The sequence below is a fragment of the Aphelocoma coerulescens genome, chromosome 2, assembly GCF_041296385.1.
Source record: "Aphelocoma coerulescens isolate FSJ_1873_10779 chromosome 2, UR_Acoe_1.0, whole genome shotgun sequence".
NCBI classification, from domain to species: Eukaryota; Metazoa; Chordata; class Aves; order Passeriformes; family Corvidae; genus Aphelocoma; species Aphelocoma coerulescens.
The window spans coordinates 151,981,635-151,997,040 of record NC_091015.1 but is presented as its reverse complement, the minus strand read 5'-3'; the positions used below and the strand labels follow the sequence as shown (position 1 = coordinate 151,997,040).

The following is a 15,406-nucleotide window of genomic DNA, read 5'->3' as shown; positions in this document are numbered from 1 at the left end:
CAAAAAAAACTCAAAATCCACAAGACCCCTAGTAACTTTTAAAATCTCAACTATTATGTTATTTATCATCTTCCACATTTTTCATGCTTGGTTTAAAGACAAGTCAAATTTTGAAGATAAAATTACATTTATAAACCCTAGTAAAAACCATTCTTCCTTGTAGGTATTAAAAATAATTAGAAAGAAAGAATGGCTGAATTTCAAGTTGATGAACTGATCTATTCTAGGTATTTTTTTCCTTTTCTTTGTTGAAGCAATCAATTTAAGTAATTTGTGTTTTCCGCTGTATTCCATTTTTAATGAATTTACTCTTATGCCTTCTGCCCCTCAGCAACTCAAACAGTAAATATCAGGCTTGGGAACCATGAAATCTGAATGAATATCTTAACACTGCAGAACTTCTAAGCTTTTGTATCACAAAGCGACAGGAAACAGTTTGATCATGAAGAAATGTTTGTAATTTTTCTGTTGTGCTCATATTCATACAAGGCCTGTCCAAATATTTTAATTTAAATTACCTTGGTTTGTAAGCAATAAAAGCACTAATCCCTTCCCAAAGTTCATTTTTATGTGAGAAAAAGCAGTAATTTATTCTTTTGTTGGAAGACAGCAGTAAAGGAATGGTTGACTGATATACAGACTGGTTATTTTTGTTAAAAAAATCTTGTGAGTTAATCCATCAATTTCAAGTCCTGGTCTACTAAAAGAGAAAATAATAAAAAAAAACCCTCATCTATGTACATTTTTAACCAAACATATAGGTAAGAGTTCAGGAGGCTACATCTTTCCGATTTTTTTTGTAAAAAAGACGAAGTATTGGCTTTATGTGCCAAGATTTTACTTGTGTTTAAATGTGTCCTTCCTTCTTTATAGAATAAAGAACAATAAATGAGACTTCTGTGCACCATTTACTAGAAAACAGTTTCTTTTCCTATCAGTGAAGGAGAGCCCAACTCGCCCAAATCACACCCACAACAGGACTTCTCCTTGGGAAAAAAGGGGCAGCTCTGAGGATATCAGTGAATTTTAATTTATTGCCAGGTAACATAAACACTTAGTTACTGATTCGAGATTTGCGAAAAAAAAAAAAAAAAAAGAAGACAATCTTAAAACCCGTAGAGAACAGAGATTTCCTCTGCCTTCACCTGGGTTCGATCCGTCCCTTCCCCGCGCTCCTGCCCCACCTCGCCTTCAGCCGCCCAGCGACCGGCGGCGAGGGGACAGCGCCCACGGCTCCGTTTGTTCTTCATCCTTGGCTGTGTCCTCACTTAACCTTGTCCTCCCGTGCTGCCCTCCGTGCCCGCCCGGCCCCGCTGGGCCTCCCGTGCTGCCCTCCGTGCCCGCCCGGCCCCGCTGGGCCTCCCGTGCTGCCCTCCGTGCCCGCCCGGCGCCGCTGGGCCTCAGCGCGGCCAAGCCGCGGCGCAGGTCGGGCTGTGCCGGGCCCGGGCAGTGCGCGGCCGCCTCCCTCAGGTGTTACCCCATGTTGCCCAGTACAAGCCTCCAGGTAAGCACAGGCTGTGTGGGTATTGTAGTGTTTTCCCCTGGCATAGGTAATTTTTGTGGTTCTGTCTCAAAGGTGGCAGGTGGGAAGGCAATTTATTCCGTTTAACTTATGCTCAAGCACCATTTAAGCTCCTCACCTCTTTAGCTACAGATGCATTATTTGATTTTTTTTTTTAAATTATTTTTTGCTGGCTGTCAAATCTGTATAAATTTTACTGGTATACTGAGCACAAAAGTGAAAAGTGGGAGATTTGAGGACGTGAATCATGTCAATTTATAGTCATCACTGGATTTATTTGGTATTTAAAATCTGTGAGTTTTACAAATCAATATAGAAAATAAGACTTCCATTTGTCCTCAAGAACTCTTTTATCTCCCTCTACTCAAAAGCTGGATGAACTTGATGTAAGTCAAAGATGAAAAATCTTCTGCAAAGCTACCCTGAAAGATTTTTAGTTGATGGATATTTTGCAATCCTTATATTTCAATTTCTGAAATCTTTAAAGTTATTCTTGTGAATAAATTATGAGGAAAGGCTACAATTTTTTTATCCCTAAAGATTTGTAGAAAAAGTCAACATATAAATGTTTCTCAGATATTATATCTTTATATACCTGTCTTACATTATATTTGGAATTTTAGAATGTGTCAGAATATCATATAAAATAAATATACTATGAATTATACCACAAACACTGTTGTCTGTACTGTATAGATGCATATTTTATTCTCTGACTCTGAACATTATATTATTGAGACTAAATTGAAGAGCTAGTTTTTATTTAGCAGGACAAGATCTTGCTCTCCTAATGAGAAGGCCTTAAATTGAGTTTTTGTGGTTGGTTACCAAAGCTTGAATGTTTATTGAGGAACAGAGGATCAGGCAGAGTACACACAGAACAGTCATGAGGGATTTCCTTGCACTCTTTTTGGTGAAGTGGGGTGACCAAAACCAGCTCTCAAGTGTCTGTACACAAACAAATGTGGCATGGGAAGCCCAAGAATTGCAACTTCACATGCAATCAGAGATCAATAGCATTTTTAAAATCACAGAGGCATAGCAAAACAGTTGGCACTGCTGGAGTCCTGCAATAGACATATACAGACTCTTCAAGAAAGGTGGGCAGGGAACAAAGGGACTAAATGTTGTTTGTGCAAAGGAGGAAGCAGGGGGAGCTGGCATTGCCTATGGAGCTTCCTAAAGATATTTTTGCGCATATGGAATCTATTACTGTGCTCATTTGTGAGCTTTGTAATCAGACTCTAATACTACAGATTTTAAAACTGAGTTTAACTTTTTAAGGTGCTTTTCACTTTAGCCTGTATAGTTTCTATTCTGCTGCCTGTCTGTTGCACAGACAATGAAGAAACAGGATTGGAAACTAAATTATTAATTCATGAAAGCAATATAGAATGTGCAGAAAATTTAACTGTTTCGTTCACTATTAATATCTTGATAGATAAGATGATGTGATACATTGTGTACCAGATTAAACGTTGATCTACCATGCAATCTCATTGAATTCTCAATGAAATCTATGAATTTGCATGTCCTATAAATCACTGATGATGCTGCCTGTCTTTGATCACCTATTCTAATGAAATTTACGGTTCAATATTTATGTAACATTATTGTGAATATCACTGAAACCTACAAGAATAAGCAGAAAATTAAATGGAAAAAACTAGATAAATATATTTTCAAAATTTATTATAATAAATGAACAGTGAACAGCAAACCAGGAAGAAGATAAAATATAAAATTTTGTGAAGTCAGATTTCACCAGATTGTACACATGTACACATTTCACATTATTTTTTAATGGGTATTTTGTCATAAGATTGTAAAAGGAAAAAAATGAGAGAGAGAAAAGCTGCCAGTATCTGTGAACATAAATAGAAACAATCTATACCCACAAAAAGAAAAAAAAAAAAACAACCCCCCAAACATTACTTTCATAATCATCACTCATCATAATATCAGTGATACTCCCTCTGCACAAGAGCCCTTATGCATATTCAAACAGAGATCTTAATTTGAATTCATAATACCTTGAAAAGCTTTTTTATGCCAAGTCCCCTCTTGCATATCGCTTTGAAAAATCTTCCCCTTTCAGCATATGGTTAAGATCAGAGAAATATGTTAGGAAAATGACATCTTGGCAGTAAGTGTATTTTTTGCATTTATGCCTTCATATCACATTTGCAGGATTGTTATTGGATAAAATTTCCCAGTAGATGACCAAATCAATTTAATTTGAAAGTATGGAGTATGACTTTTAAAAGTAGATTTTAAAAAAATATCAGTATAAGCTATGTATTTGTAATTAAACAATGTCAGATTCTATCAAGTCTTAACTGAAGCGTTGTCTTCTTACAATTCCTGTGAATGTTTTTTTTCATATTTGATAACTGGAAACTAAAAGGATGGGGATGCACCCAATTCTTTCAAGGCATTTAGGTGTTTAACCACTGTTTAGCTACTGCATTTTGATTGCAGTGATGCAGCACATACGCATACAACCAAAACTGCTTCCTTAAACCCTCTTGATAACCAACAAACAGATAAATATATTCTCATTAACTACTGTGTCCCATCCTTTCACAGACAGATATCATTTTACTGTTTCATCCACCCCTCCAGATGTTCAAAACTAGACCATGATTTAGGATCCATTCATCAGGATGGGTGCTTAGGACAGGAGAAGCAGCACACTCAATCACTGGGCACCAACACTGGCCAGACCCAGGTCACTGCTGCACTGTCCTTGCTCTTCCCAAAATTCACTCTTCATTGATTCATGTCATTCCTGCTATTTTGCTCTCTGCAACATTAAACTTACACCACAAATTATTTTTCCCCCAAGGTTAAATGTCCTTGAGGCACACATTGGGTTTCCCCATCCTACCACTTTAGCCACCAAGTATATCATGGTCCTTGAGCAAAGACAGTCCCATGAATGGGCTTGCCTTTTCCCATGGGGAAAGGGGGTTAGGCACTTAAAAGTCTTTGAGGACTCCTACCTTGGTGGTTTGTTGGAGGTAATTCAGAAAGTTACAGAAAGGCAGGGCAAGAGATCATTGTGGATCTGTACCAAAATCACAGCAAAGTTTTCTTTCCTCTCTTTCTTCCTTGTTCACAGGTCCTTATTGGGCTTGTTGCGTGTTGATGAAAATCAGCCACTGTTACTCCTCCTAAATGTTTCCACACCAGTTATTCTTCTATTTTCAACATTTCATAGCTGACATTGAAGAAATTATGCTGCTTCAATTGTGATAAAACTACAGGTGCTAAAAGCAGGTTGCACAAGATACAATTACGACATTTTAATTTGTCAGGGTCTTGTGCACTATGAAGTTAGCGGTAGAAGTCCTGCCAACAGTGTTTGTCAATATACTTGAAGATCAAATCTTTTTCTACTCTGTCTTCACAACTTAAGGCATCAAACATTTGCATGGGCATAATGTTTTTCAGTCTTCTCCCAGATGGGAGCTTTTACCTATGGGGATCTGATTGCAAGACTTGAACCAAGAAAATTATATTGTAGGTGGAGGAAAATAAGAACACAGTAGAGTAATTCTGTTATTTATTGTTCTAATGCTCATTGCTTCTAATGCAATACACTAAGATGATATCCAGCATGCTTTTGGTTATACTTGCAACACTTAAATGTAGATAATATTAATTGTATTTGTAGCAAATTTGCCACATGAATCAGAATAAAAGCCATCATGATTTGTTTGGTCCATTTTGTTGATGGTAGCAAAATCACACTTTGGCAAAAATTTCTAGCAGCTGTGACTCAGAATAAAGGGCACACTCATCGACATTGTTTGTGTTTTTAAACAGTGCTGCACTAATATTTTTTAAGTTTTGGTAGACTATAGCAACATTTTTAGTAAATGGTTTATTTTGTTTCTAGGAACTAAGATATGTTTCTCTGTAATTCATTTGTGAAAAGAAAAACATGAGTTCTGCCATGCAGTAGGACAATTTTCTACTGTAAACTAGGAATTTAAAATTATTTTTCTGAATGTCCTTAATAAAAAAAACCCTTTTTTTTTATTACTTTCACAACAAAGGACCAGAACTTGTGATGTGATGAGATTTCTAAGTTTTATTGTATTCACTGGATTCAAAGTGCTCTGGCTAATGAGTGAGATTAAATTTAAGATATGCTTTTACTTTTTTTTTTTTTTAATCTGGGCATGGCATAATTTAGCAGAATTTTTAAGAGACAATTTTAAATTCCTAAACTGCTGAAATTAGGCGGCTTCTTATAGTAATGATTTTTTTTTTTTTTCTGTTAAAAGTGAGCCAATATGTGTGTCAGAATTCTTCAAACTTTTTGTTCCGTGATCCTATACTCCTTAAAGGTTTTTTTTTCCTATCCTTATCTTTAATTTTTCATCAGTATTGACTGGGTTTTCAGACTCTGGGGCAAGTTTTATTCATGTTAGCACTCTAACTGAGCAGAAACAAGAATTGCTTTTCAAATATGCTTTAAACATTTGGATAATAAACTGAATAAGTAATGCAATATGGTATTTCCATTCAAGTTATTTGAGAGGTATTTCCATTTTTGAAATAAAAGCACTAGATTTCCAATCAATTTTATTAGCTCACAGAAATAATTTTAACATAAGATCCTCAAAAACAATTTTAGAGCTATTAGGCATATATACATTATTAATAAAGAAGATACATAACATCAGCCATTTTAGAATTTTTTCATCATAGAATAAGTTCTTTTAGAACTGATTTTGTGAATATCTAATGTTTGCCTGGTTTATCCAGCATAAGATCACATGCTAAAAAATAGAGTATGTTTGGTTTCAGAGTCACTATAAAAAAAAAAAAAATCATTGTGATAATTGCTCAAATAATTTCACAGTTATTCATATGACATGAAAAATGTATTCCTATGGTAAAATTGTAAATATTTGATCTACAAAAACTCATTAATCTGATGTAAACATCTTAATTGTGATAGCATCTTGCATCTGACATTAAGAAATCAGTCATTAATGGCTTTGATTTGAAAACTGATCAGCTGCTTGAAAATGAGAAAATGATTTTTCAAGAATAAAGCTAATCACTCGATGCTTACTAAAAGAAAATAATACAATTGGCATATAATGGGTAAGATTCTCATGCTTCTTTTCTCAGTATAATGTGACTGCTGCACATTATGTGTCAGACTGTATATGATAGGGGTTGAACTCAACTAGATTTATGAAAACATTTTTGGTTAAAGCAAAAGAGGAAATAGTGTCATTTTTGCATGCTATTTTAAAGTGAGGGAAACAATGCTAATCCATATATATAATTATTAATAAATAGTAGATTATAAAAATATGTGCTGGCACAAGTATAATAATCTTTAAATAACTGAAATCTGAAGCAATTATTTTTTTAACACCTTAATTTTGGAGCAGCATTCCAAGTCAAACATGTTAAAAAGTCTGAAGCAATTGTTCACCTAAACAGTAATAAATTTCTATTCTCAGCAAGAAAGTGTACATTTTTTAAGGGGTGATTTTAATTTGTTTGGTCTTTTTGACAGCTGAAGATGCTTGTGGAGGAACTATGAGAGGATCAAGTGGAATCATCTCGAGCCCTAACTTTCCTAATGAATATCATAATAATGCAGACTGCACATGGACAATTGTGGCAGAGCCTGGTGATACTATCTCACTCATCTTTACAGATTTCCAAATGGAAGAAAAATATGATTATTTGGAAATAGAAGGTTCTGAACCACCTACAATAGGGTAAGTCAAATATTGAAATTCTAATGTGATAAAACAAAAAAAACAAAAAAAAAACATTTCATCACATGATGAAATGTGAAAGTACAACTTTTTGTTACTTTTCTATTTGTGAATATATAGTCTTGCTGAAAAAAACCCGTCACAATAATAATCGTGACTATGACATAATGTTGATATTCCAATTGCAGCTGTAAAATGGTTTTTAAATATATTCCAAAGATGTAGCATCAAGATGAAGAGCACTGTAGACTCATTTGCCTCACTGTCTGTGTGTCTAACCATTTAACCATTACTGTATTAAAAATGTATATATTTAGAAACAGAATGGAATGGACTGTTGTACTGGTAAGGACTGGTGAAGCCTTCAGAGAGTTTCATAATGTCAGAAAGTGAATGGCATGGAGGCCATTCAGCACAGAGCTAGGGGGAATTAGCATTGGCCCCACCTGTTGGTCACGGATTGTCTGTGGAGGATTTTCTGTGCAAAGAACTGTATGCATGATCTCTAAATAATGTGCTGTGATACACTTACCTAGAAATTTCCATCCTGATCTGTGAGATAAAACACCCTGAGCTGAGTAGTCACAATACTTTTTGGCTCTGGTTTTACTCCAAATATAGCACCTTTAAGAAGAGTTTATGACTGTTTTTTTGTTGACTTAGCAGTAGTAACAATATTTTTGCTAGTCTGACTTCTGCAATTCTTGATCTCAGTGTAGATGCGTTATGTAGATGTTGTAAAACAACTACAAGAAATAAAATAGTAAATAACCTCTTTCAAGATCAAATTCAGTTAAATAGGAAAAATAAATTACACATTCTGTGGTTTTCTGGTCTGGTAGTTTTATGGTAACACAGCATCACACTACTCAAGAAACATGTCAATATGACAAATCCTTGTGTTTGTTTTATTGGTTTAAATATGCTGTTGATTCACAGAAAATAAGTTGAATACAAACTCATAAATCACAGTTATGGTCTCCAGTAAAATCTTGATCTCTTAACTGGCTCATAAAGCTTTATGGAGGTTCTGTAAGACAGACAGAGGCATGTGAACAACAGGTGATACAAGTTGTTGGCTAGACACATTGAAGTTAGTAGAGTCTTGTTTTCTTCACATCAGTATAAACCTCCTCCAAACACAACAAAGACCAAATAAAATGTTCTTGATTTTATAATGAGGAAAGATCCAAAATTAGATAATTATATTGTTTTAAAAGCATCAGTCTTGGTTTCTGTAAGTGTTGCTTATAAGTAATATATTTTTACTGCTTCAGGGTGAAATAAAAGTCTATAAGCTTTAGCAAATAGTGTTTTATAATTTGAGTTAATTCATACTGCCACCTACATAGTTAATTACCTGTATTAGAATATTAATTAATTGCCATTGAGTTTTTTCAGGCTCTTAAACTGAAATCTTTTGAACTAGCTGTCAGCTAAAATAAATTTTAAATAATAATTTATAATAATCAGTGAGGTAACAGCAAGGACATACAGACGTTATGAATCACTTGAATAGCTGAATGTGCATTTGACTTTTCATTATTCATTCATGAGCTTGAAACAATTATTTCAACTTTTGTTCTACAGAAGGCTTTGGCTGTATTCAAATGATATACTAAGATTACTTTATATATGGAAATTCCCATTATCTGTTTACAAAACATAAAAATTTACAATGCTAATTTAATAATTGTTCATGTAGAGAAGCAGACTGAGAGCATATTCTTTTTATAGCTTGTCATTTATATTCCTTAAATTATACTGATGTGTTCAATTATGGAAAAGTAGCCCCCATATGTTGGGAAAAACAGATTTGGAAAGCTTAATTAACAACAATTTGTTAATTAGATTTAGAGTGGTGATACTGTATATGCCCTTAGACTATCGCTAATCCAAAACTAAACCCAGGTTCTTCATCTTTTCATTTTGGAAAAAAAAAATACATAATTTTTAAAATTACTAAAAGCTTATTGATTGATCTGGATAATAAGTATTAGTATAATATAATTTCTTAGAACATTTGGTGCTTTACATGACTATTGCACCTAATGATTTAAAAAAAACCCTGCAAACTTTTCTTCTGCACATCTGCTGTGTAACAAAATATCCCTACTTTTTTTGTTTCTAAGTGAAATTAAGAGCCAGATTATGCAACAAGTAGATAGGCTGGGGTTATCCATGAGACAAGACTTGGAATTCTTTATGAAGTGCTAACTTTCTGCAGTTTTCCAGTCAGTTACTATAATATTTCAGATATGACAGTCTTTTCTCTTAAGAAAATCTTGATAGGCCATTTTCATTTAAATAGTGGTGAAAAATTGTGTAGATGCCATTCAAGGTTCTTGTTTTGTTGTTTATTCTAATGTTTGCCAGCTTGAGTTGAATTATAGGATTGCTTACATTTTGGAAGTAAAACTGAAGGAAAATTATTAGTTTGAGGAAATTATTTTCTGGGGTTTTTTTTTGACAAAACAAAAAGCTGAAAGTAAATAAGATCTAGTGAAATGTTCCTTTTTGTCTAAGTGAAAAGTTGGGGGGTTAGGCGCTCATTGGTGAAAGAAGTGGCAATGTCATTATGGGATATCCAGTATATGGAAGTCTAGAGTTAAATAGTTAGAGAATATCTGAACATGTAAGAGTTTTCTAATGCTCGTCTTTAGGATACTTTGGTTGGAATGTTTCACTTAGTTTGTTGTTGGTCACTTTTAATGGAATATTTAATAATCACAGAACAGAGAATTGGAATGATTTTCTAGGATGCTTTAACATGGGGAACCTGGATTCCAGTATGTACTCCAGTCTGAAATGTTAAGGCAATTATTACGACACTGGCTAAATAGTAAAGACAAAGTGGTGGAACCTCCTTCCCAGAACAGTCTATGAAAGATGTGCTAAGAGCACTCTCCAGATAAGAGCATGTGAGAATGGACAGTATATATTTCACACTGTCCTTGATGCCTCTTCCTGGTCTTAAAATCAAGAGTCAAACACTGTTGGAAGGGGTAAAAGGATTTTACCTTGGTATTTATTTTAAGGATCCTTAGGTGCACACAGGTCATATGCATTGAGATGCACCCCGTCCAGTATGTGTGCCCCCCCACAACATTGGGTATAACATTATAGGTTTTACTAATTAGCATATCTATCAAAGATTCCCCAATGAGAGGCTCAAGTGAGCCCCCCTCCCCAAGGAACCTTCCCCTGTATGGTTCTATCTTGGTTTACAGAATGTGTTCTGGAGAGGACCTTGGGCTCTGGGGCACACTGATCCTTAGCTACGAAACTTCTCAAATATTTAGTCTCTCAGCTTGACAAACAAGTCCAAGAATGTAGGCAAAAAGCACTAGGAATACAGAAGTTGTAAAAAGGTATAACAGGGGTATAAAAGAAAAGGCAAAAATCTTCATGGCATCATCCTAGGCAAAGACATAAACTCTGTGTATTTGTTTCCCATTACCACCTTAATTTGGCTGTTGCTGCAAAACAAGTTGACAGCTGTTCTTCCTCCATATTTGGAGAACTTGTTTATGTCAGAAAAAACCCCAAACAAACATAGAAACAAAAAAGGCCAAAACAAAACCAAAACCCTGCAAAGACCTTAGATTAATTGAACCTGAAATGTTGATTAGTTTTGCATTAACCCATATATTTTTGATGGATAGTCTAGAAAGTAATAGAAAATAGTGGTTATCATAAAGTATGTGTTTAGAGTACCTTTATTCACAGAACTAATGCTGTAGTCTGAATAAAGATCACATTTTCTTTACAAGGAACACATTATGGAGATTTTTATTGTTAACATGAAGATGGGCCTTAATGAGAAGGAGTTTTGAGAGTGTAGTAGTGTCTCAAATGTTGCAGGTAAAATGTACTTAGCTTATAGCATGATAAAACAAAAAGACCAAAGACTTTCACTCTGTTCTCTCTGGATAAGAGCACACTTCTAAGAAAACCTTTGTGTAGTGTTCTAATACTTGACCTACCACTGTCATGGTCATACAAAGTAGTAGGGCACCTAAGAACTCTGCTATCAAAAACAAATTTGAAACATGATGCAATTACTTCTTTTAAAATAAAATAATTCACCTAACTTCTCTCTTACTGTTACTATATTCCTGGATATTTAAAAGCAATTCCTAATATATTTTCCTAAAATGTAAGGGAAATGTAGAATTTTCTGTAATAAATTGAGGAATTGTCTAGATCATATATCTGTGATTTTAGCCAATTTTTTTTCATATATAATTCTAGATAAAATGTACAGTGATATACACTGAATGAAATGTATGTTGTTGAAACCATAGGCAATTTATTTCTCTTCTGAAACATATTTAAATATTTCATTTTTTGATACTGCATATTTTGTTCATCGTCTTAATTGCATTAAAATAGAAAGCTGTTAGAGAACAATGGCTAACAAAACTAATTTCTCCTTTGCAACTGTGATTTTTGTGCATTCTTTCCCCAATAAAAATACTCCTTTTGAATTAATTTTAAATATTCTGTGAAGAATGAAATTAGAATTTTTGGAAAGTCTTTCACTTAACTAAGATGGGCAGAACTCCATCCAGTTTCAAGAGGTTTTATCTGAGATATTTAAAACTTTTGATTTTTATAATGATCTTTTTCAAGATAGCCTGTTAGCTAGACTTCCTTAATGATAGTACAGATGAGAAAGGAAAAGAACACAAAAATGTGGGTTGTTCTTTGGGTTTCCAAATCAGAATTTATTCCAAGTAACTAATTACTTTTTATCACTTTGGGCCTATTTGACCAGGGAACAATATTGGGTTTGTGTGGTAAGGTTTTTATAGCAGGGGGCTACAAGGGTGGCTTCTGTGAGAAGCTGCTGGAAGCTTCCCCCATGTTCAGCAGAGGCAATGCCAGCCAGCTCCAACATGGACCCACTGCTGGCCAAGGCTGGCCCATCAGCCATGGAGGTAGCGCCGCTGGGGTGATGTGCTTAAGAAAGGGTAAAAGAGCTACCCAAAGCACTGCAGTTGCATCTGGAAAGAGGAGTGAGAGATACAACTCTCCAGACCAGGATCTGTGAATCAGGAGGGGGAAGATGCACTTCAGACACCACAGCAAGGATTCTACCTCAGTCCTTGCTGCAGCCCGTGGTGAGGCAGCTGTCCCCATCTTGGTTCATGGTGGAACAGAGATCCGCCTGCGGCCTGGAAGGCCACACGCTGGAGCAGGAGTCCAACCTTTGACCAAACAAACGTTATTTAGCTATTTGTTGTTAATTAGCATTTCCTGACTCTTAATCTCATTTTACTAGTGCTATGAAAGAACAAAATGATAAACAGAAAGAAATATTAGAGAAGAAATATTAAGAAGAAATATTAGAGAAGAATAGCTAGTGGTAATTAAAAGCGAAGTGAGGTTGAACAGGCAGACATTATCTATTATGAAAAAGGCTATTATTTGGGGTTGGGGTTTTTTTGGGAGGAAAATGGAGTTATCCATGTTAGATATCTACATGTCTACATGGTAACTTTTATTGCCAGTTTGGTTACAACAGAAAGTAGCTTTTAGGAGGCATTTAAAAATTAAATGTACTATTACGACAATTAAACCTAAAACAGATACATGCATTAATAAAACAGGTTCTCAATCAGATCTTTTTTAACAAGGTGGTTATTTTATTTATCCAGTGTCTGAATAAGTTAGATTTATTTTCAGTCAATGTACTTGGTTAAATAATGCTCATATCTAAGGCTACAGAGGAAAACCTCTGTCTGACATAAATGTGGCAGCACAGGGGTAGAAAATCACACCTCAATAGTACAAATACCAATGAAAATAATAATATGTTGAAGGAAAAAAAAACAAAACAGACAAAGCAAGAAGCAGAGGTTCTCATAAGAAGAGATTAAAATAGGAGGAAAAAAATCCCACCTCCAGCTCAGCATTTATTTTCTTGAAAAATTACTTCAAATTAGAAAGCGACAAGAGTAACAATCTCTTTTTTAGTAATGAAGACTGTTGACACTGCTTTAGATATTATTACTGTTTTCTCACTAATACAAATTTTTTAAATCTGTGTTTAATGCTCAGAGGAAGGACTCAGGAATGTAATGGTTATGAGTAATATGATTTTATTAAGGATGTTAAAAGCCCCAGATGAATTTAAAGAATAGTAGCAAAATTGATACTGCTTATCATCGAAAAAATACTTTCAGAAGAATGTTGTTGTTGTAGCCAAATAGGTAGAAAAAATTATTCAATTAATAGAGCAAACAAAATGCAGTCATAAAAACCTCTTGTAATTAGCAAAGTATTTGTTTATTGATAGTGGATAGAATTAATTTTTGCTGGATTTAGTTGGGGAAAAAAAAATCACTGCAAAAAGCAGCCAAGTTTTGGAGTGCCTAAATCCTTCTCTCCTTCTGAAACAGGAAACAGAAAGTAACAGAGATAATGCTTCACTGTGGAACAGGGAGAGCAGAAAATCAGGAATAGGAGGAATACCAATGCTAAAAATATTATCTGGTTTGAGCCTTTGATAATCCATCCATTGAGTGTTATCATTTTTATCTCTTTTTGAAGGACTGAGAACAAAAAGGAAGTTCTTTGCTTTCTTGGAAACAAAAACTTTCCATAGAAACCAGGCATTTCTGTCCTTTACTGTTTGCTTCTATGGTTTAACTTTTTGCTTGGTGATTCAGCATTTCACTTGTGGCGTTTCAATGAGGAATGGAACCCTCCAAGAACCACAATGCATTCTGTAATGTGTAGGGTTCAGGCACAATGATAGTGTTAGGAGGGGAATTTGCTACTGTGACTGTGGAGGTTAACAGCATGTTTTTCATCATTCTATTGCATGATTCTGTCTGGCAATCGTTATCTGAAAAGGACTTTGAAACTGGCTTTACATCTGGTACTCTCAAAATTCTTACTGAAAAATGAAAAAGATTTGAATCTAAGAGAGGAATCAGATATCAAATCATATGTTTAACAGTAAAGGCAGAGGCTTTTCTGTTATTTTGTACTATTTGTTCTTGTATGTTTCTGAAAAAATAGAAGGCCCTTCCATAGTGAGTACCCTGTTTTGATGGGGTTTTCTGTAGTCATTTCTCATGTTGTAGTTCAAAGTGCAGTGACAAACATGTCTCAAACTTTGCAGGCAAAATAGACACATATAAACATGAATTACATGATGAAAATCTGTCACTTAACAGTAGATCTTGAAGTCTATGCTTCCAATAAGAGTTACTTTGTGGCATTTAGATTCAGTGCTTAGTAAAAGGAGAATCTGACTTTAAGAAATTGTCATATCCATGGAAATACAAATCAACCTACGGTGTAAATCCAGAGTTTAATCCCAGAATTCAGTATGTTATGTATGCATCCACATAACCAGGTTGCAAGGAAACACAAGACAGAATGACAAAAGCTTATAAGCAGGATAGTTCAGCATGGAAGGGAGCTCAGAATCTGACTAGTCCAGTCTACTAGTGAAAGCAGACTCAGCTCTCAGGTGAGGTGAGGTTGCTCAGGCCTTTATCCAGACTGTCTTAAGAACCTCCAAAGATGGAGTCTTGACAACCTATGTGGACAACTTTCTTAATTTCCTGGCTGTCCTCATGGGAGGAAAAGATTTTCCATTTTTTCCTTATTTAGAAATCATTGCTTTCAGTCAGAATCAACACACAAGAATTTATTATTGCCAAATATCTGTTTGAGGTACAAACATCTCCTGTGTTCTCTTTCTTCTTTATGGATAAGCAGTGGTATGACTGTTCTCCTGAGCAGGTTGGCTGATACAGCCAATCCTAGCTCATGAGTTGAAGATTTTCCTTCCTCAGGCTCAAGTTATCCCATTCATCTTCCAGGGATATGTACATGACCAGAGACATGATTCGTCCTGTCTTTCTCTAGAATACTAAATGCTAAAGCTTATCTGGCACATGTGATTTATAACTATATAATGGAGTTAAGCCTCAGTGAGAAAACTATCTGTTAAACTCCAGTGTATACTTTCATCAGGCAGGGAGTCAGAGGCAGGCACAAAATCCCCTTGGCTCATTGTGGTACAAATGGACACTTTATATGGCCACTGTGATGCTGCTTCTGAAAAAAAAAAATTGTTCCCACTTCTATTTTTGATTCATCCCCT

General features: G+C 35.0%; 1 protein-coding gene across 3 annotated transcripts in view; it reads left to right on the top strand.

Moving 5' to 3' along the window:
* CSMD3 (CUB and Sushi multiple domains 3) overlaps positions 1–15,406 on the top strand; it is a 613,476-nt gene that overhangs the window by 183,071 nt on the left and 414,999 nt on the right. For all 3 annotated transcript variants that reach the window (XM_069006042.1, XM_069006041.1, XM_069006040.1), the window contains exon 5: positions 7,071–7,278. In XM_069006042.1, the coding sequence (XP_068862143.1) occupies positions 7,071–7,278 (208 nt within the window). The remainder of the gene's footprint in view (positions 1–7,070; positions 7,279–15,406) is intronic.